This window comes from Ursus americanus, chromosome 26 (genome assembly GCF_024610735.1).
Source record: "Ursus americanus isolate L20-20 chromosome 26, mUrsAme1.1.p, whole genome shotgun sequence".
In the NCBI taxonomy this organism is placed as follows: domain Eukaryota; kingdom Metazoa; phylum Chordata; class Mammalia; order Carnivora; family Ursidae; genus Ursus; species Ursus americanus.
In genome coordinates this window covers 8240618-8264502 of record NC_142152.1, presented here as the reverse complement: position 1 = coordinate 8264502, position 23885 = coordinate 8240618, and the positions used below count along the sequence as shown (strand labels likewise).

At 35.7% G+C, this 23885-nt stretch overlaps 1 protein-coding gene across 2 annotated transcripts in view; it reads right to left on the bottom strand.

The window, feature by feature from the left end:
- Positions 1-3598: 3598 nt before the first annotated feature.
- The window catches only part of MNAT1 (MNAT1 component of CDK activating kinase), a 199507-nt gene continuing 179220 nt past the window's right edge, over positions 3599-23885 (bottom strand). The window contains exon 8 of one of the 2 annotated variants that reach the window (XM_045810491.2): positions 3599-4042. In XM_045810491.2, the coding sequence (XP_045666447.1) occupies positions 3922-4042 (121 nt within the window). In that variant the 3' untranslated portion in view covers positions 3599-3921. The remainder of the gene's footprint in view (positions 4043-23885) is intronic. The other variant, XR_015721772.1, reaches the window with a different exon arrangement.

Below are 23885 nucleotides of genomic sequence, written 5' to 3'. Positions count from 1 at the left end.
AGAGATAAAATGTGTAAAATAGTATTACAGATAACCATTAACAGGTGATCATTTACAACTGATTTTGATGATAGGAACAGTTGGAACCCCAATTAAAGGAACAAGTGTTATTCCCCAAAAAAGGAGTTACAAACAATGTAATTATATATACCCAATTATATTTTGAATTTTGTTCACTAAAAACATTGTACCAACTTATTTTATCACAAAGCCTAAAATACTGTCTGGCCCTACAGAAGAAGTTCGAGGACCACTCATCTAATCATTACAAACTCAAATGCCTTCAGAAGCGAGGAAGGTAATATAAATAGATGAGGGCAATAAATGGTAAGTGTAGGAGAGTAATGAACTGGAGCCCTCATCCCTTATCTAAAGGCACTTAAAAATGGTTTTTGAAACAACCAAACCTATCCTTTGCAAGAGCTTGGGGGCTAATGCAGGACCAGGGATTGCCAGTTCGGGACTTCTAATTTTCTTCTCCTCCCTCCCATCCAAGTGAGGAGTATGTAGGTGAAGGTTCAGAAAGCTTTCGGTAGAGGACCAGATAGTATTTTAGGCTTTGCAAGCCATAAGGTCTCTTCTGCTGCTCAACTCTGTTGTAGAAGCCCCCCAGAGCAGCCATAAACAACACGTAAACACTATATGCCAAAACAACTTTCTTTATGGACATCGAAACTTGAATGTCGTATACTTTTCACTTGTTAAAAAGTATATGATTTTGGCTTTTTTCAACCTTAAAAAATGTAGACATCAATCTTAGCTCATGGAGCATACAGAAACAGGCAGCAGCTGGGTTTGGCCAGGGGTCCACAGTTGGCCTGATCTAGGTGAAGAGACTCTTCACTTGCAGGTAGGAGTAAGAATTTTTTCCTAATACTGTTTTTATTCATACATGAAAAGTAGTAAGATTCTTGCCTCTATTTAGTCAAATATACAGCCTCTATTAACATTTTAACTCCTCCCCCTTTTCCCTCAGAGTAGATAAGTGAACGTATGATTATTTCATTATTTAAATCTAGGCCCACCCTAGTTTTTAACGTGATACCTGGTAACTGAACTCTTGATGTCCACTAGAAAATGACAGCTGGAAAGCTCACTGGATAAAATTTTTTAATTTTCTTAGCTTTTTGACAAGTTTTCTGTCACCTTAATTGGATTTTGAAATAATTAGCACCAGCTGACAGCCGAGAGATAACTTCTAAGAGAAGCTTAGGTCAGATATTTATTGAATGAAATTAAGGAATATTAATAGTGCATCCCAACTATGATGTAAATGTATTCGATACCACTAATGTCTGTTTAAAAGTAAGGTAGTTAATAGTCAAATGATGTTCTACATAATGAATTTCTCAGAACTTCTCTGAAGGATATAAATAAGGTTATTGATATCATTTATATAGCATAAAATAACTAGACACTTGTAAAACTTCCTGGAAATCTTAGGAAGTCTGACTACTCAGCCTTGGTTCTGCACAGCTGTTGTGTATAAGCTTGACAGTCTGACATTCATCTCTGGAGCATGGACTCTGACCACTTGGGTTCAAATCCACTCTGGTACTTTTAAGTTGTATTGACCTTCTGCAAGTTAGTTAACCTCCCTATGCCTCAGCTTCTCCATCTGTTAAAATGGGGAGAATAATCCTAGCATTGTAGAGATGAGGTAATAATACACAATACATGTAGCACAGTGCTTGGTGCATAGGTAATGCTCAGTAGTTGTTAGCTACTGTTTCTGGGCTAGTGTTGTATGATGTTAAAAGACTTAATTGATGTATATGAAAGACTCGTACAGCCTTTTGTCTCTGAGAGAGGAAATCACTGGGGGGATAGGGGAGATAACCTCATCAATTTAGAGTATTTCTGTTATTTAGTGAATTGTCATTAAGTTACCTTTCACCATTCTGTTTGCTCTAATTAACAACTTCTTATTTGCCCTATTGAACAAAGTATGGCAATAGTAAGAGCAAAATATTTACAAATGTATAAAGGTTTTGGAAGTCAATTTATTTGCCAAATCAGATGCACGCAATTTCCACAATAATGAGGTAGGCACAAAAAATGTTCTGAAAGCCTTTAAAGTGTTCTATTAATTAGTCCATTCATTTAAAGACATTCTACAAGGTACTGAGAACAAGTAATAGTATTTCTTTTGTAAAGACTGGATACTGTACTTCGGCAGCTGAGGACAGCAAAGTCTCAGCTTTAAAGTCAATGTTCTCACTATTCTTTGAACAGATTTTATAGACTGTACTTAAAAGACTAATCCTCAATTGGGGAATGCTAACAGATATGAAAAATAGGATGCGGCCTGTAAAGAACAGACAGAACTAGACTTAAATTAAAAACAAAAAACAAACAGTTTTAATTCTGACTTTTTACTAGCTTGTGCATATGATCTGAGCCTACTAAATTATTTGATGCCTTGGTTTTCGTAGTTATCAAAGACTGTTGAAGGGTCAACTGTACTTCTAACTAACACAGGGGTTAGGGACACTGACCCCTGCCCCCCACACACACACTCTGGAAAATCCACATATAACTTTTGAGTCCCCACAAAACATAACTACTAATAACCTACTGTTGACCAGAAGCCTTAACACAAACATAATAGTCAATTATACATATTTCGTATGTTATATTATACACTGTATACTTACAATAAGGTAAGCTAGAAAAAAGAAAATGTTAAAATAATAAGAGAAAATACATTTATGGTACTGTATAAAAAATATCCACATACAAGTGGATCCACTTAAACTTGTGTCGTTCAAGGGTCAACTGTATTGTAAAGATGAAGATGTACCCCTGAAATTAATACCTCCTTAGACAAATAAGCTGGACTTGTTACATACGGATATTCCACCCCAATGTAACCACAAATTTTGTTTCACTTAACTTTCCTTCCATAAAATTAACATCTGTTATAATGGACATTTGATAGGAAATCCCTTAATTTCCTTGAGAAACTATGCCCCATACCCAGTGGTCTATGTAACAGACTCATGTAAGGTTGAGATGCTACAAATATGCACCCTCTACACATCCAACTGTAAGCAAACTCCTGGGTGCCCTGAAAGCCTCTGGAGTTTCAACAGAAACTGTATCAGACTCTGGGATTTACTCAGAGAAATTTTGTTTAAAATGTATCCATTCCAGTCTCCAAGGTTTCATCATAAAATGAGCTCACATTTGAAGTGAAGGTGCCATTTAAGTATTAAATTTTATTAACTTACTTCTTTGAATTTGTCATTAAAGCAGGTTACTACTCTCGTCTGGTTTATCCTAAGTGTGGCTCACAGCTGGGAACTATAATACCTTGATCAAGGTTTGTCTCACTTTCCACTGCTCAAAACAGGCACTGAGTCTTTAATATTGAGAGAGTGGCATTATCACAGGTCAAGTTTTACTTGCCACAACCTGCTGGTAGAAGGAAATATATCCACTTGTCTGGACTAGTATTAAGAACATAGAAAAAAAAAAAAGAACATTTTATGAGACGAAATAATAGACTTGGATATTAACACTAAATGTCGTATTCAAAATGGCATTTCAAAATGTGTTCAAGTAAAACACTGTAATAAGAGAAAAACCACAAAACTTATATAAAGTCTAGCTTTATTTTTAAAAAGATTTTTACAAGTCTGTCAACCTCAAGCATACATAGGTGAATTATTCATATCTTCCATCGGATGAAGTTTACAGCTTCAATCCTGCTCAGAAAAATATAAGTAAAAAATAAATCTTTTTCACATATATTTATCCACTATATTACTCAGCTTAGTTCTGAAATTTTCTCTTATAAATACTTTAACACAGCTGCTAGTGATAGTACCGTTGTTGGGCAGCTGCATATGGCTATACTTTTACACTCTGCTTTACTTTTGCTAGCTCCCTGGTTTGGCTCTAAAGGAGAAATAAAGGTTAACTGGGCTGCCAGAAAAGCCCACTGAATGCATCCTGTAGCGCTCTGTGACAAGCAAGAGAAGAAGTATAGCCTCCAGCAAGGTCCTGTGGAGAGGCAGCTCTGACATGGTTTAAATACCTAAAACAAAACAAAAAGTATAGCATTGATATAGAAAGCATATATAAATTGGTAACATTTTTAAAAGCAATAATAAAACTGATTCACGTTGTAAAGGGGAATTCTGAGACTGAAATGTTCAGACTTTATAAATGCATTATTACCTTTTAAAAAGAAACATACCAACTATATAGAGTGCCTAAATGAGTTTAATTGTTAAACTAAATTATAAAGCAAATTACATTAAGATCTAAAAACAGCTCCCAAAGAGGTTTCAAAAATAATACTTGCTATTAAAATGTTCACTATTCCTAATTTTCAGTACTTACTTGTTTTGTTGGCTGTTGTTTGGGTACCTAACTGTTATTGTCCTCCTGGCATACTCTTAATAAATATATGCACAGTATCATAATACTATTGTATTATTAATATTTTTACATAAATATTCAATATTTTACATAAATATATTCTGAAATAATACTTAAATGGAGGGGGAGAGGACAGAATATACTAGTTACTTCAAATTTACTTCAGCATTACAAAAATATATTGTCTCCTCCTATACAGGAAGTGAAACCTTAGAAAATTACATGCCCAAGAAATCTCTGACAGCCTGAGTTCAACAGAATGTCCCAATTAGTAAATACAGAAGAGTCTTTTGAACTGATCTCTAAAGACAGTGTAACATACACCATTTTTCTTCAATCACACATATATTATTTAGCACTTAAAACTTTCTACCTTGATAAAGGTAAATAAAAGGGGCTAAAATATGGGGCAATCCTAGCCAAAGAAGGTTAACTTGTTAGCATGACTAACAGCACTGTTGGAAAACAAGTATTTCCAGCCTTGCTTTAATGCCTAGTTTAAGAAACCACATTGTTTCTTCAGGCCTCAGGAAGTAAAGGAGCTTCATCCGCCTTAGAATTACGGTTATGGCAAATGAAATAAATCAGGTACCAGAACATTTTAATAACTTGGAAACTTTTCTACTCATTCATTCAAACTTCCTGTGTGTCAAAGTCTTGATACATGAGCAACTTATTATTTCTAACATAATAACCAGTCTGTTTTTCATTTGTATCCATGTTTAATAAGGTTGTGTGATTAAAAAATATATAGCAATATAAGAGGCCAGATAGAAAAAGTGGTCAAAGTAAGACACAGGATAAGCTCCTGGAATTGGCTATAATTTATTCACACCACCACAAATCAAGGTGTTAACTCAATTCTTTGCTTCTCTGCCAAGGGTAAAAGGGAAAAATGGAAGGAGAAAGGAAATTAATATTTATTGAACAATGATCTACAAACTTTTTTTTTTTTTAAGTAGGCTCCATGCCCAGTGTGGAGCCCAATGCAGGGCTCAAACTCACGACCCCGAGATCAAGACCTGAGCTAAGGTCAAGAGTTGGACACTTAACTGGCTAAGCCACCCAGGCGCCCCTACAAACTTTTTTTTTTTTTTAAAGATTTTATTTATTTATTCCACAGAGATAGAGACAGTCAGCGAGAGAGGGAACACAAGCAGGGGGAGTGGGAGAGGAAGAAGCAGGCTCATAGTGGAAGAGCCTGATGTGGGGCTCGATCCCAGAACGCCGGGATCACGCCCTGAGCCGAAGGCAGACGCTTAACCGCTGTGCCATCCAGGCGCCCCTACCCCCTACAAACTTTTGATAATATAGCAGTAAAAATATGTAAGCATGCATCTCCAAAATTTGTATACTTATTATACCTATTGTTATTCATAGTTATATTGTATATATTGTATATATATTGTATATAATTATATAATATATAGAAGCATACTATAAAATATATATAAATATTTAAAGGAAGAGATAAAAATATTTCAACAAAAGTTCTAATATTTTCTCCCTACATCCCATCTTATAAACCTTGGTGGGATGCATCCCACTTTCTTTGTCAAACTCTTGATAGAACCTTAGGTCCCATGGGACTTAAACAGGGATTCACCAAATCTACCACATGGCCAGAAAAAGTATCTGCTTATTACATCCCAGGACACAATAAAATGTCCACTGTTAGGATTATGACGCATGAGAAATGATGTAAGTTAAATAAGTCATCTCAGACGTCTAAAAATCAACCCGGAACAGGATAAAATGATTTCACTGAGAACTCAATAACTATCACACAAATAAATAATATTTAGTAATATTTTTACAGGTATCTTAGAAATGAAACATTCCACTCCTAATATAAGTTTCCAGGTAAATGTTATCCATACACTAGATACCATTGTATTATCCTTTTTCCTTTCCTCAGACCTTCAAAAGAAAAGCACAGTCTTAGCTCCAATGGCTGTTCACTCCTGGCAAAAATCAGGTACCACAGCAGAATGTCTGTCAACCTTAAGAAGCCAACTATCATGAACAGAATTGGTTTTCATAGCTGTAATAGAAACCACGATGCAACTAGTTGTTTTGATTCATCACATTTTGGTACAACTTGCTTCTGGGAAAGTTGAGTCATACCATCCCTGGCTTGGCAATTCAAGCATAAACTTGCAGTGTACATACAGCTTTTTATATGTTATCCTGGGAAACCTGAAACAGCTGCACTGCTGGCAGGAAAACACAGGACCACCAGTAAAATATCCAAAACAGTTGCATCTTTTAATTTATGACTGTGCACTGTTTCCATAAAGAGTATATAAAACAGTTCAACTTTTTATAGGTAAAATGTAATAAACAGTCATACTCATTGATGCCATAAATGTGTAAAAAAAGTTTATTTAAAATGATTAATTAGTGTTTGAAAATAGTAATTCTTGAACAGTCATAATCCAGAGCAATGAGCAAATATTTAAAAATTTTAGTTATTAATGCTAAGTTGTAGATTCTTACTGCCAAAATCAAGTCAATTAAAATTTCTTTGCATAGCACTGAAGAAAATACATTTCCCTTCCAGCAATCATTTACATTAAACATGTCTGTGAGTATATTCTTTAAAGACCTGCTTATTTACATTACTGTTTTTGATCTCTGGGGCTGCACAAAACAGTTACTGTTAAATATTTCAATCTATTTTCACCATGGCAACCTACATTAATTCCAATTTTAAAAAATAAAACATAGTTCATTCTTGTTACTCAGTTGTAGGCTTTTATTTTCTAGGTATTTTAACTTACTGTTCTTAAACCCTTTAATTACTGTGGTACACCAAAGTATTTTAAAGGATCTGCCACACTGAAACCACACAATGAGAATTTAGCATTTTGCCTACTTTTTCACATTAATCCACATCTGTGTTGTTTTAATTCTTTCATGACCATTACAAGTACATCACTGAATAGGATTCTTGGGGTTTCTGGCAAAGGTCAGTATCATTTCATGTACACCTTTATAGAACAGAATGAGGAAGAAGTCTTAGCCAAATTTATTTCCAAAAGTCAAACTCAGTTGGATTTTGAAGCCTGGAGGTAATAGCTCTGACTATTTAGCCAATCCCAGGACAGTATTTCTGTTTTTCATGGGTTTATTTTAAATACCTGTAAATCTTATAAGCAGAAACCAGGAAAGAAAAAAAAAAAAGGTTTGCTTATTTTGGTATCTATGCCTTATTTTTACTGAAAGCAGACTAAACTCAAAGCTTTAAGAATCATACCTTTGATTATTTTCTTAATAAAACTTAAAAAAAAAGTATGTTTTCAAAAGCATGTCTAAGATAATTCCTGTACAAAGGGCATCTTGTGCCTAATTTATACTCTGTCTAAAGTTGCCTTGCTTTGCCATTACCCATCAAAATCCCTTTCAAACAGACTTTGGAGGAGGGGGAGGAAAAGAGGCAATGGATCCTGAGAGAGGAGTAAGAGAGGATTAAGCATTCCAAAACCACACTTGAAAGTTTGTTCCTGAACTTTGATTTCCTACACTGTCATTTTCTTCTGTTACATTTAGCAGCTTTTGCTCCCAAAGAAGGTGGTATAATTTACACTTAGCTTTAGAAAGACTTCGTCTTCTCAGTTCTTTAACATAAGAGAGTTCCTCTGAGATTACTCTTTTACTATTTCCCTTCCTTTAAAAGCCTATATTGACCATCTGGCTAAAGTCTTGGACTCAGCTCATTTTAGTGCTATTCAACAATGCGTTGAGTTCTCAGCTAGGGGCAGAGGGCAGGGGTTGTCACTCAAGACCAACAGGCAGCACTCTTCCCCTCCAGTCATAACCTCCTCATGAAAACCCCTGAAAAACTTTGGCTCTAGAGAAACAAAGAATCTTGGAATTCAAATTGAGATGAAATGAAGTTCATATTCATTTCCTTCACCTCAAATTACCAGGACCAATGGATGGTTAAAAAAACAAAAAGTCCAAGTTTTTAACTCCATAGTGTTTCTTTAGAGTGAACTCTAGAGATTAAGACTTTCTTTTTTAAGTGGGCCCATTTTTAAGCCTGAATTTAAAGCCACCATGCATTAAACAGACCAGTTCCTAGTAGTTCTGCCTCCCAACCTACAAAATTCAAATCTAAGTGCCATTAAGAGACATGAGCCAACTGATCTCAGCTGTCAAGACCAAAAGCTATTGTAAGAAATTCAGCTAAGGCTATAAAAGATTTACATTAACAACGTGAACTGTATCTCAACAGATTTAAAAACACAGCAACAGTGTGCTCAATTATCACTAAAAAGCAGAAACATTCTGAAAACGGAGGTTAGTGCCCAGGTGTCCTAACCCAATCATGTTGTCAGAATAACAGACAAATGGTCTACAGAGGGAAACTGATAATCATATATTCCAACATAAATGGGGAAAGCACTTTAAGTCGGAACTACTGTCCATAATTCTATGGGCAGTTTGGTTATAAAATACCAACAAAGGCTTCATGAATGCCAACCAAAATATCACATACTTCCACAGTCATGGTATTACTCTTCATTATCTAACCTGTAAGTGAGAACACAACTTGCATAAACTAATTATGAAAGCTATTTTCAGATCTATATTAATATATTTGGGAATCTAGTAACCAATTTATTCCAGACATTTAGACCATCTCAACACCAAAGCTCAGATTTGGAAATTAAAAGCCACATGTGGTGCCCAAGTGTACAGCTGAATACAGATTGCTCAGATAAGCCTTTCTGAATTATAACTGAAGTAAAGTGTGCAATTTATTGCTATCAAATAACACACTAGGCATTTTTAGGACAGGGTAGCTGTTACCGAAAGTTAACGTAACTACATAGTGAAAGGAATACTTCCTCGATTTGAGTGTAAATGATTGAATGCATAAAAGATACAGCTACTTAAGTGTAATATATTCTACGAACAGTATAGTTGGTAGTTCTGGATATCTCAAATGATAGACCTCTAAGGATACACTCCATCTGTATAATACAGATAAATACAAGAATATCTCAGGAATCAGGTGCTATCAGATAAACTTGACTAAAGCCATGAAAATAGATAATACACGGTACAATAAATCTTAAATATACTCCTCAAAGTCAGATGTCTATCTCAGTTGTAATATGCATGGCTAATTTCAGTATTGTTCTTATATGTTTAAATGAGAGTAAGCAGAAAAATGGTATAATTAATGTTTTTACTTACTGATTCTTAAAACATTATGATACTCATGAATTTATTCAAGATAACCAGAGGAGAGAAGGCAAAGTTTCATGAAAAATCTAAAAATAACAAATCAGAGTCATAAAAATAACGAACCACACACAGATTTTGTATATCCCAGGGAGGGACAAAAGCCACCAATTCTGTGGTGGAAATAAAATCGAGATCATAAAAATAAATATCCTATTTTCTGATTTTAAGTTCCTAAAAATTCTAGTGCCTCATTCTGGCTTGTCTAATGTAATTTTTTACTGTGAATTCCATGTTAGTAACAGATGTATGCCAGAAGTTTCACTGTATCTTTATAAAGGCAGGATGGTAATTTTTCCCCAAGGGTGGGACAGGCAAAATGCAGAAATTCATATGTATGGAGTGCATTCCTTCTTAAAAAAAAAAAAAAATTACTGAGTGTCTACTATGTGCCAGGCATTGAAGCAACTCTGAGAATAAAACAGGGAGCAGCCTCCATGTTCTAATGGACCTTGTAATTCAGCAGAGAAAAAAAGATGTGAAATAATGAATATTATGAAAGAGAAAGTCAGGGCTCTATCAGCGTAGATTAAAAGGAAGCCAACATGAACAAGTTTAGAAAAGGTCTCCTAAGGAAATAACAGTCCCAAAGGATGGCTTAGACCCAAAGGATGAGGAAGAGTCAGTCAGCAACCCATGGAGGGAAGAATGTAGCAGCAAGGAGCCACAGCACATACTGAGAATATGGAGGAGAGGTGGCTCAGGATGAGGCTGGAGACGTTGGCAGAAAGTATTCAAAAGAAATGTTAAGAACTACAAATTTTATTGAAAGGGCAATGGGAAGCCACTGAAAAGTTACTGTTAGGAACCTGATAATGTAAACTACTTTGGATACACAATGGATGGGAGAAAAGCAGGAGTCAATTATTGAGAGACCCCTCATAGTTTCTCCATTCCAGGCTTAAGATCATGGTACCTGGATCAGGGTGGCAGCAGAGGAAATAAAGAAAAGTACTGGTTCAAAAGACATTTAAAAACCAACTGAGTAGGGGCGCCTGGGTGGCTCAGTTGGTTAAGCGGCTACCTTCAGCTCAGGTCATGATCTCAGGGTCCTGGGAATGAGCCCCGCCTCGAGATCTCTGCTCAGCGGGGAGCCTGCTTCTCCCTCTCCCTCTACCTGTCGCTCCCCCTGCTTGTGCTCTCTCTCTCTCTCTCTGTCAAATAAATAAATAAATAAATAAATCTTAAAAAAAAAAAAAAAACAACTCAACAACTGAGTAGCTATGGGGGCAAGAGAAGGGGAGAACAAAGTAAAAGCAAAGGCAACTTCCAGCCATCTAGTCCTATGGAGCAGGGAAAATGCCCTCACAGAGATGATGGAAAACTGGAGAAGAAACAAACTAGGGTGGGAGAGAAGAGAACGGAAAGATCATGAATTTAATTTTGGACTTAAGTCTGAAGTGATTATAGAAGAGAGATACAGAGTGGCAATATGGGCCAAGTGCTAAGAAGAAAATTCTGGAACGAAGGTAACAGTTTGGGAATAATCAGTATTTAGATGGTATTTGAAACCATCAGGTAGATGCTAATATTTAGGGAGAGAGGACAGAATGAGAAAAGAGAGAAGGGCCTAAGGCAAAGGCCTAGAGAACAATAACATACAATGATATGACAACAGAAACCATGGTGGTTAATTTTATGTGTAAACATAAAATTACGTTGAGTGAGCCACAGAATGCCCAGATTATCTGGTAAATCATTTCTGTATGTGTCAGTGAGGGTTTCTGGAAGAGATAAGCATTTAAATTGGTAAACTGAGGAAAGCAGATGAACCTCTCCAAGGTTAGTGGGTATTATCCAATCTGTTGAAGACCTGAGAAAAACAAAAATGTGCAGAAAGATTGAATTCACTCTGCCTAACTGAGCTGGAACATCGATATTCTCCTGCCCTTTGGTCTCCAGACTGGCACCTAGACTTGGGACTGGCATCTACACCATTCATTCTCTCTCAGGCCTTTGAACTACACCACTGGCCTTCCTGGGTCTCCAGCCTGCAGACAGCAATCATGGGCCTTCTCAGCCTCCATAATCACATGAGCCAATACCCAATAATAAATCTCTTTATCTATCTGTCTATCTATCTATCTATCTATCATCCATCTCTCTCTTACTGGTTCTGTTTCTCTAGACAATCCTAATACAGAAGCTAAGCTACTTTGAAGTGAAGGGTATGTGTTCAGGTGTAAATGCAAATACGGCCATCCCCTACCAATACCTCATACACTCTCTTCCCGCAGACTTGCAAAGGAGGTAAAAGGAAGGTGTAAGCTGCTTGGAAAGGAGTCGGAACCTGCTACTTGTGCCTGACTCCTTCTTATAATTTTGAAGAGGTAATAATACCAGAGACAGAGATGGGAAATCTATTAGATTTCTCCAGCAAGGGGCTCCAAAGGCTCTCTTCATGGTATTTATAGCAGTAGTGTTTCTTAAAGCAAAAGAACAAAAGAAATAATCCAAATGTCCATTGACAGGAGAATGGGCAAATAAATACTGTCCAGCAGTGAAAACAAAGGATATAGAGCTTCATGCATGTACCAACACTGCTGACTCTCACAAACAATGCTGAGTAAAAACAACAACAAAAAAGTTACAGAAAATAGGTACAGCATGGTCCATTTATATAAAATTTGGAAATACAAAATACACATGGAATATATAGATATGACCAAACTAAAAAAAAAAGCAAGCAAAGGATAATCAGCCTGTTCAGGGTGACTGAATCCCTGATGTGGGGTGGGACCACAATGAAGAGAAGAAAAATGCACACAGAGAGGGCTTCTACAGCATTTGGTTATGTTCCATCTCCTAAGTTAATGAGTGGAATTCAAAATACAGGACTTGAAGGAGTAGAGGAGGGAGAAACAATGAGAATGGAAACAATTCAGCAATTGTTTTATTATTACTCTTTGTAAAATATGTATCATGTATTTTTTCTAGGTATGAAATATTTTTTTAAAAAGTAGTGCAAACAGCAAAGTCACAGCTTTAACTGCCATTAATCCAGTAAATAATCTGCATGTAAACACCAAACCATTCTTAGTTGGCCTTGGTTTCATAAAATATTAAAACTTTTATTCCATTTGCAATAATTCATGTTAATTATAATTATTCATCTTAAAATGTTTAATATTGCAATATGTTGTTGGGTGCCTGGGTGGCTCAGTCAGTTAAACATCAGACTCTTGATTTCAGCTCAGGTCATGATCTGAGGGTCATGAAATCAAGTCCCACCATGGGCATGGAGCCTGCTTAAGAGTCTCTCTCTCGGGGCACCTGGGTGGCACAGCGGTTAAGCGTCTGCCTTCGGCTCAGGGCGTCATCCCAGCGTTATGGGATCGAGCCCCACATCAGGCTCCTCCGCTATGAGCCTGCTTCTTCCTCTCCCACTCCCCCTGCTTGTGTTCCCTCTCTCGCTGGCTGTCTCTATCTCTGTGGAGTAAATAAATAAAATCTTAAAAAAAAAAAAGAAAAAAAGAGTCTCTCTCTCTCTCCCTCTGCCCCTCCCCGCCATAACCCCCATGCGCACAAGCTCTCTCCCTTAAAACAAAACAAAACAAAACAAAACAAAACAAAACAAAACAAAAACCCTGCAATATGTTACATTCATATTGTTCTCTGTACTGGTTTACAAGCAAGGTCAATACATTAATTTAAAATGGGAGAAGTCAGTAAAATCAGATTTATTTGCAAAGAACCTTTCAACAAATACACATCTAAATAGCAAGCCTAAGTACTGACGAGTGGTTAAAAAGCTGATCTATTAAGGAGGGCACATATTGCATGGTGCACTGGGTGTTATACGCAAATAACGAATCATGGAACACTACATCAAAAACTAAGGATATACTGTATGGTGACTAATATAACATAATAAAAAATTATTATATATTAAAAAAAAGCTGACCTATTAAAGCAGCAAAAATAAAGTGGCAGATGAAATTGGTTACGTGGTCAAGGAGACCTTAGCCCAAGCCCTGATAATCTGGAATTTCCCCCCCATAATAATGCTGCAGATTTCTATTTCTTTACCAGCATGAAACATACTGTGCTTTCTGTGGCTAATATTAAGGTAAGAGCCTAGATATAGAAACCAAATCCAATTCCTCTCCCTGTCCAATGGTAGTTAAACACCCTCCCAAGTTTGCAGAACTCTCCCTATTGGTTTGGTTTTTTGCTTAGTGCAAACTCTCTAAATTAAATATAAACAACCTCAGTCTTCTCTCCTCTACCACTCCCTTTTCTTCCCGCCACATAAATATATAAGGACATCATGGTTTAGTAGAAAAGACAAAGATTTTGGAAACAGATACATTTGGGTTTGAATCTCTCCTTGGACAATTACTAACATTATGATTTGGAAATTGCTTTAATTTTTCAATCCTCATTTCCTCATCTGCAAAAGGGAGACAGTAATACCTCATAGTAATTTTTAGAAGATTAAGCAAGAAAATGTATGTAATACATCTGGCAAAGAACAGATATTCAATAAAGCATATATCCCTGACCACTCTACGTATTCTCTTTGATACTATTAATACAAAGAACATTCTCACAAGGAATAGGCCTTTCATAGCCCAAATTTTCAAAGTGTTTTACCTTCTGCTAATTAATATGTATCTCTCCTTTCCCAATTCTTTGACCTTACTGTCCATTCCCACATCTACTTCAACAATAATAGTGTTGCCTTCTCTCTTCCCCCTTTAGCTGTACCCTAAGTAAAAAGATTCAAGTGGAGGTTTTGTTTTTATTTTTTAAATTAGACAAAAGGTAAAGAGTAGTCCTGCTTGTCAATCTTTTATCACAGGGCAATAGAAAAATAACCCAAGGATGCCAATACCTTCATATTAAAAGGCAAACGGGAAAAATTTACATACATACATATACATATACAAAACATAAACATATGTGTACAGATCTGGATTTCACAAATACTATCCACACTCTAGTAAGTTTTATTTCAAAAGTTAAATTGCCACATTATTTCTACTCTCATATCCTGTATTTTGCCTCTCATCACCATTAAGTGATGACCATTGCCCTGTCCTCATCCTCAACATCCTCCTCTACCTCTCTAAATCGGGAGACAGCTTCCAGCTGTAAAATGCTCTTAGCCTGTGACTTCTATAACAATGTCTATAATTTGGGTCACACTCCTATCACTTTCACACAGGATTCCTCAAATTTCTCTTTTTCCCCTTGCTTCCTAATTACTAGTTTTCTTCTTGGCTTTTCTCATCTTCTATTCTTGACTATCTCGGAAATGTATTAATTACCTCTGTTCTACTAAACCTGGAAATCTTATCTTCTGGTCTTTTGCCCTTCTTTGTTACTTATAGCCCAGCATTTTTATCTGCTTGGGTGGCCTTTCATACTTGGGTGTCCCACTGGCACTACAAATTTAATGTTTTCATAACTGAACTCATCTTCCTTTACAAACCTAGCCCTCTGTCTGTATTTCTTAAATTCTCTTAATAGTTTCAACATACAGGGTCATCTTGGAATCCTCTTCCCCCTACATACCAATGAGAAATCTACATCACTGCATCTCTCTACAAACATCTATTTACTTCTCACAGCATCTTCATTGCTGCTACTGTTACCTAATTTTAGCTCTTTTTTACTTCTTCCATGTCCTACAGCTAATACTCTCTTACCTGGTCTCCCTACTGCCAGGACGTTCTCTCCATTCCAATCTATTCATGGTTATCAAACTAATCTTCCTAAGGCAAAGCTCTGCATCACTCTCGTACAATTAAACATTCATTGGATCCCTGCTGTAGGTAGAATAAGGTCCAAGTTCCTTAACCTACCATTCGAGGCCTACTGTACTTGATTCCAACCTACCTTTTGTAAACGTATTTCCCATTTATCGTCTCCATGTACCCTGAATGTAAGCCAAAGTAACCATGAGGTTTTCAGTTATTCTCTATGAAAGCCTCATAACTACTCACTTCATACCTTTGCTAAAGCTATTTCATTATCTTGGAATGCCCTCACCATTGCCTGTCTCCCAAAGCCATGGTTCAAATGTCAACCCCTCAATTCTGAACAAAAACATGAAAAGCTTAACTATGCCCCACAGAAATGTTACATATGGAATAACAAAACAAAAATAATAAAATAAACTAAGCTTAAAAGCAAGAAAAGAAACTCTCAGGTGTCAGAAATAATACAGGAACTCAAAATCAGAGCACAGGCAGAGCTTGAAGTTCACGAAGATGCTGGGTACCACTGACTCAATAGCCATACGGTGACAGGAGACAGGCCTCGATCCTGTCAGATGTAGGAAGCTAGAACTGGGCTTCGCTCCCTGCATGTAACTTGGATCTACAAAATGTCATCCCATCTACAAAACAATTTGTACGAATATTCTGCTCACTGGCCTGGAACAGTCACAACAAAGTCTGGGGGCATGGACAGAAAAGAATCAAACATAAAAAAAAATCACAATACCCAAGTCTATTCCATCCCCAAGAAATTAAGAATAGCAATAAGTCAAGATCCAGTGAAGCCAAGAGGAGTTTGGCCAAAGCAAATAATCTCAATCCAAGGCTCATGGGACTACAACACCCACTAAAAAGAGATACACAGTTTTAAAAAAAAATGAAATAAGCCTCATTTATAAGAGTCAGAAGACACAATCAATAGCAGGACTACCATACCCAGATACGAGAAACTGAAGAAACGTATTTCATGTTAGAGAAGATGAGTAAAGAAACAGATGCCATAAGACAAGAAATCAACAACATGAAAAGAACAAGCATTTCTTTAAAAAAAAAATCAAACAGCAATTCTTAGAATAAAAGTCTCAATGCACAGGTTAAGCAGCTAGTTATCGATAGATGGAGAAAAATTAGTGAGTAAAAGATTATGTGAGGAAAACATGAAGAATTTAGAGCTAAAAAGAAGAACAATGGAAAGAACCACTAAGGATACTGCAACAAGAAGAAAATTAAACGTCAATGGGAAGAGCCAGCTATAAGGAACAAAGATGACAAGACAAAAACACCACCACTACCACTACTACTGCCACAAACTGCTAACAATAACAACATAGAAAACAGAAGGGGAAGTCTAAGGCTAATAAGCATTCTAGGCCTTTGTTTTGTTCAAAAAAGGAGAGATTTAAACTGCAGACTTTTGAAAATAACATTTGTTCATTTTGGGTGACAAAATTATAATATTTAATATACATTACACATGTAATAATAATATTACTCTCTGTACTTCTCTTTGTTTGAAATATTTAACAGTTTTCTTAGATTCTACCTCCTCTGGATTGCCCAGGTAGAATTACTTCTTTGCTCCTCCTAATCTGCATGCACTTTATCTCTAAGCGCTGTGGCTATTTATAGTTACAAGTTCCCTGTCAGGTAAGTTTCTTGATAGCAAGATAAATATCTACTCACTAAACAGCAATCACTTTTTTAAAAATCATCCTAACTTGTAAACAGAAAGTATACAATTTTTTTAATTAAATAAAAATTCTGGTTAGTTAAGATACAGGCCTAAAGAATGGCCATGATAACAGAGGGCAAATAAAAATACAGAGGATATTAGAAAAAAGAGTTATCACCACAAATTATGAAGCTGCAGAGGAAAGAATAGCACAGGATTGAATGAAAGACAGACTGCAAATCTGTCCCTGAGGAAGATGAGAAGGTTTCCTGGAAATCAGAAGATGCTATAACAACAACAGAGAGATGGGATATAATGTATAGTGTAAAATGACTATTTAGTACATACATATGTTCTGTTGAATAGGCATATTTGAAAACTGTTTGAGATTAACATCCTCTGTCTCATAACCTAACCTCTCAGCGTTAACCAATTTTATCCTTAAGGATACATAATATAATGGAATATAGCTATGAATGCAAAGAAAAACAAGAAATTCAAACAGAACTAAACACACCCAAAGCACGATCTTTTGTAAGATATTTATTTTTCCATTCAAAGCACCTTCTCAAAAGCTCTATTTCATACACTGGAATCTGAATCATGTCAATAACTTAGATAAATCTCTAAAGCAAACAATAACAAGCAAAGACAAAGTCAAGTGGATAAAATAACTGATGTTTTCTCTTAATTATGGAAAATTCAATTTTCTAGCAAGTAAAAACAGGTTCATAAAATATCTACTCACAGGACAAGTGACTATGAGCAGTAAAATCTGAAAAAGTTCCAAGAGTCCTGATTTAATGCATAACAATCTGAAGTTTTTAAGAAGCATTTTTAATACTTAAGCCCACAGAAAACTTGCACTTTCTTCCAAAAGCTAAATCACAGCATCACTTTGGGGAAAAAATAACCCATGCCCATTAGCATAAGTAATATGCTAATGCAATCAGTTTTACCAAAAATGAAGCTTTTCTAGAATAGAATGCCTTAATAGACTAGTCAGTTAGTTGGTTAAATACCATTTGGACCAAAACCTTCATGTGTAAAGAAAATATTTTCCTCTTACTTAAAAAATTATAGCATTATTTTCAGTTTTCTGTTTTGCTTCCAGACTACATTTTTTGGCAATGTGTTATAACTCTGCACATGCTGGTATAATATTTTAAGTAAAAACACATTCTAATCAGTTACATATGACTTATTTTGAAAATCAGAACTTTTAACAGTTAAAGTGTACAGAAATGCTTCAATATTATAAAAATTCCTTATGGTAAACCTAGATTTCTTATTTTATTACCTTAAAAAGTTAAAAGAAAGAAAAGAACCCTACTCTTTTCTTGAATTTTACCTTTTGGGGAAAAAAGTCTATTTCCACCTGTCATTCCAAAGTAAATAAAATAAGGCACAGTTTTCTCATCCCTACATTATACTTTGGGTATGTGTCGACAAAAAGTGAAAAAGAAGCAAAATCCAAACTAAGATTATTCCTGATATATTTTGTCCCTAATTGGCTTCCATTTGTAAAAACTAAGGTATTATGGAACAAAAGACAGGGGAAAAATTTTAATTGGAATTATATAAATACCAAGGGGATAAGAGCCCATCATTTTAAGATACACTTAAGATTAATCAATCCTACATGTGGTTTATGAAAATAAATTTTTAAATGTTTTATAAAATAAATGAGAATAGTGAAAAAAGACAGCACAGATAGTACAGTAAGGGAAATAATGCAGAATCCTAAAACTGGAAAGGAACATTTAAAACCATCTTATCCCACTGCCTCATTAACAGATAAAGCAGCTGATACTAGATCACTGTTTTAAACATTTTTATCTTCTTGGAAAGGATTCACCTATTCAATGAATATGAATAAATCTTGAAAACTTACTATGTACCAGTATTATCCTAGGTGTTAAATGAGAAAATAGTCTTTGTTCCTAAGGAGCTCAAAGGAAAGAAAGACATGAAAATGAGCAATTTTTAAAAGAACCAGAAGCCTCAAGAAAGGAGGTTTGCAAAAGATACAAGTTGATCTATGAAGGAAGAATGATAACTTGCCATGCAGATCAAGAGGCAAAGATGGTACTCTAGAAAGGAGAAGAGTATACAATGGCTAGACGCCTGAGAGAACATGGTGTATTCTGAGTGTCAAATTTGAAGGGACTTCATATACCTTGAGTATTTTTTAAAATAGATAATGGGCACCCATGAAAATGTTAGTAGGTAACGCAATCTGACCTGAATTTTAGAAATCTTTGTACAAGGGATGCCTGGGTGGCTCAGTCAGTTAAGCATCAGCCTTTGGCTCAGGTCATGATCCCAGAGTCCTGGGATCAAGTCCCACAAGGGAGCCTGCTTCTCCCTCTGCCTGCCACTCCCCTTGCTTGTACACTCTCTTCTCTCTCTGACAAATAAATAAATAAAATCTTTAAAAAGAAAAAAGAAAAGAAATCTTCATATGAAAGATAGATTGGAAGGAAGAGAGGGTGAAAAGGAAGCAAAGTAAATGACTATGAGCACCTCTAGGGGCTATGACACTAAGGACCTTAATTGTCTAATTATATGTGAGATTGAAGCAAGAGGAAATCTTTAACAACTCCCAAGTTTGGCTGGGCTAGGAAGTTTCAGCACAGCAGGATATACACAGTTAGAAGAGGTTTCACAAAGAAGCTAAGTTCCATTGGGGATATTAAAACAAAAATTAGGTACTTGTCAGACACACAGGTAGAAAGAAAGAAATGTCCAGGGTCAAGTTGAAAATCTGAGTTTAAAACAAGGAAAATTAATACAGTCTTGCAACTTAATATAAATCACTGTACTTTTAAAAGAGAACTTCCCAGAGTCCTTAGGTTCTGAGTAGGTGCCTTTAGGGCATCATCGAGGGCAGAATGGGGAAGAGAGCCAAGCTGGATCTGTCACCTCCACTGTAACAGAGTAGTTCTGCTTTCATCTGTTTTACATTTTGAGGTCCTAAGTAAGATTTTTAAAAACTATTCTGTTTTTTTAAAAAGTCTGAAAACTGAGGATTGCTGGAGAGGAGGGTGGAGGGGGGATAGAAGGATGGGTGATGGACATTGGGAGGGTATGCGTTGTGGTGAGCACTGGGTGTTGTTTAAGACTGACGATCACAGACCTGTACCCCATGAATACATTATATGTTAATTTTTTAAAAGTTTGAAAACTACTGTAATATAGCTTTAGAATCAAACAGATTTGGTATTAAATCATGACTACCCCTTACTGGTGGACTCTGGAAAGTTACAAGTTGTTATAAATTATCAGGAACAATGTAAAAGAAGTGCCTATGACAGAGCCTAGCACATAGTAGGTACTCAATACTGACTGAGACTAAAAGATCAATGAAGAACCTTGTACAATAACAACTTTATTAAGAGAGGAAGAAGAGTTAGCCAAAAAAGATTTAAAAGGAGAATTCAGAGAGGATGAAAGAAAACTAAAAGGCAGTCATGTCACGAAGCAAAGGAAATACAGTTTGAGAAATTAGAGGTAAAATAAGATAAAGAATGCAAGAACCCCACCAAATTTTGTAATTGGGAAGTCAATGGTGAATGAGCAAAATTAGATTCTAAATAAAGTCAAGTTGTATTACGTTTAGGGAATTAATCAGAAATAAGGAGTGGAGACAGAGATAGCAAGCATAAAACTTCTTTCAATAGTTTGAGTGTGAATATGGTACAAAGGGTACTAGTCAGAGGAAGATTCAGGATTGACAAAGTGATGAACATATTTCAAGACAGAAATTTGAGCATGTCCATGTGGTAAATTAAAGTTTCCGTGCAGAAGAGAAGATCTGAAAGAGCGGTGGAGACCAATTTGTTGATGTGATATCCCAGGGTTGAAGCAGGATTAGCCGCAGATGCAGGATAGGTCCCCCTGCCTCTAAGGAGAGACAGGAGTTAGCAGTGGCTACAAAAGTAAGTTTATAGTTAGGCTATGGCTTTGAAGAGAGTTCATACCCATATTTCCTCTGTGTATTAGGCTGAAAGATTAGCTGCTAAATGTGAAAGAGGGCAAGTGGGAGTGAGATTTAAAATAGTGATGATCTGGGAAAGCCACTGGGAAAAGAGAGAAAGAAGCCAGCAATGGGTATGTGCAAAGTGACTGGTGAGTGGCTCCAATTTGCTCAGTTGTATAATTTTCTTCAGCTGTACTCAGAAAAAATTAAACAATTCATATATTTTTTTAAATTTCCAATTACTTTGTGTATAAAATGTCATATACTGTCACAATATAATAAAACACTAAAAATATTCATGTGATCTTGATTTATTAAGGATAATGCACAAGCTTACAAAGGAGTATTAGAACGTGCCTCAACGGCCTATGCCGTTCTTGCCTTGTGGTTACAGAGAAGAATGACCAAAGGTTCATTTAACCTTGGGTCTGGGCCCATATTGTAAAGTGTTCCTTAGAAGAAACCCATTTCATATTCAAATTTATTCCAAATAAAAATAAGGAATATACTTATTGATAGAATTTCGTCATATAAAGATCCACTATCTTTTTCTTGGCAAAGAGCTCTAAACAGAGGTCAAAGTACCTGACTACTACCTTACACATTAAGTTTTCTGTAACATTATAGACTCAGAAGATGGATTTTTAAAAATAAAAGTGCTACCTGTGTTTCAAAAAAACATTTCTGAACACAGTAGGAGGCCAAAGTTTTGGAAATATCCTTACTCCTAATGAAGTTTACCTTGAACAAGAGAAGTACACTGCTGAGATTTGATGAGTGAAAGCACTTGAGCCTACGTGATGATAGTAAGTGGTACTCAGTAGCTTTGAAACTCTGATTCATGTCTTCGCATTAGCTACTTAATTGCACTGACTGAATTTTTCATTAGCTGACCAAATACTTATTTTATTGGCTTTGGGAAACTGTTACAATCATGTTTACAGTAAGAATTTTCTAAACATTTATTTCCCCACAGTGAACAAAGATTTAATACTTCTTAATAGCTATGTTTTACATGAACACTCAGGAGTCTTCCTTATTTATTTTTCTATGAATAGTTAAGACAATAAATGGTTCCCAGTACTAGCCAGAAAACCAGAGATAATTTCTCACAGAAAATTATTAGTTCTAGAAACGAAAACTGAAGTGTCTGGCTTACCAGAACTTGGACAATTTGTAGCTTTGTAATTTTTATGGAATTGTGTAATTCTTAAGGAACCAGGAGAAAATCAGCTTTTATGCTGGTATTAATGAATATATCCTGCAAACTTAAAAAATGGCTATATGATGGCTAATTTGGGCAAACACTTCAGATACTACCTAAACAAGAAACTTTAGTTTAGCTTTAGCACTCACATTTAATATTTTTAAAATAGCGCAGTATGCTCAAATCAATATAATGGACTTCCGTATAATGGAGTCCACTGAAATATCTGTCAATGTGTTACAGTGGATATATATAAAACTCAAACACTTAATTAGCTATAATACATGAATGCATGAGGGGAATTCTTCAAGAGGATGGCAAATCACTTAACATACATTAGAAATATTCAGGGACTGAATATAGTAATATAGGTCTATGGAATAATTCTGTATTTCTACATAACAACATTATATAAAACAATTAAGACCATGAAGCATCAAACATTAAAGTATTATTATAATTATGTAATAAAGATGTTTAACACTGCTGCATTTTAATAGACTGTACACTAAGTAGAAAAGTAATGTAAGGTCAAGCTTTTTTCCAAAAGGTACATCATGCTCTTAATTTGCAGATAAGGAGTCTTTTAAATAACAAAAAGCAACAATAACAACAATAATCAGACAGTACAAATATGTCAACAGTCCATCTCCTCAATCCTACTGTGTTTTCCTCTAGAAGGATAATACTTTCAAGTGATTGACAGAGTGTCTTTGGGTCTTGTGTCAAGAAAATGGAAATTTATACAAGTATAAAGAAAACAGAAGATTAAGAATGATGTCTAAAATGCAGAAAACTACACAGGATTTTAATCAATTTATGCTTTAATACTCTAGATAACTGGCAATGTTTAAACTCAGATTTGATTACAGAAGACTGAAAGAAGTTTAGGGATGTGAGTTTTCCCTTAGTTTGCTTCCTGTTCTTTCTCTGCTCAAGGGCAAGCATTTTAGTCTGCAGTGATCCAAAAAATATGCATGTTCTGCAGTAACCATAATTTGCTGACAAAATATGTTGAACAGAGAATAGATTCACAGGTTAACTTATTTCTACTTGATGGTTTTTGATGATTCATACTTCAATGACAAAAGAAAATAAGCCATTGATACGGTTCCACATCAACAGATTACACAATTTAGGTTAACTTTACAAAGATAATTTCATGTTCAATTTCTTCTTTGCTCTTTGTAAGAACCCAATAAGGGAGGAAAGGGGAGGAAAGGAGAGTATCCTCAATTTATAAAAAGCAAGTTAAGGCTCAGAGAAGTTTCAATTTCTCCAAGATAACAGATACTGCCCTACCAAGACGGGGTAACAGAAACATGATTAAGACCACCTAGAAAGTAATTACGTAATGGTAGTCAAAGAAATATAAATGAATTATAAAGTGAATGATAAGCCAGAACATGAGGAAAATGGTGGAGAAGGCAGTTCCAAGCTTCCATCCCTCCACAGAAACACTTAAAACAAGCTAAAACTGCCAGATCCAACTTTGTCAGAACTCTGGAAAATAGCTAAAGGTTTACAGCTGAATCAAGAAAAAGGCAACTTAAAAACAGTAGGAAAGCTTTGTGGCGTGTTTACTTGCCCTTGCCCCACACTCTCCCCACTCAGCAGCTCACCCTCTCTGTGTGGAGCCATGGTTCCTGGTTC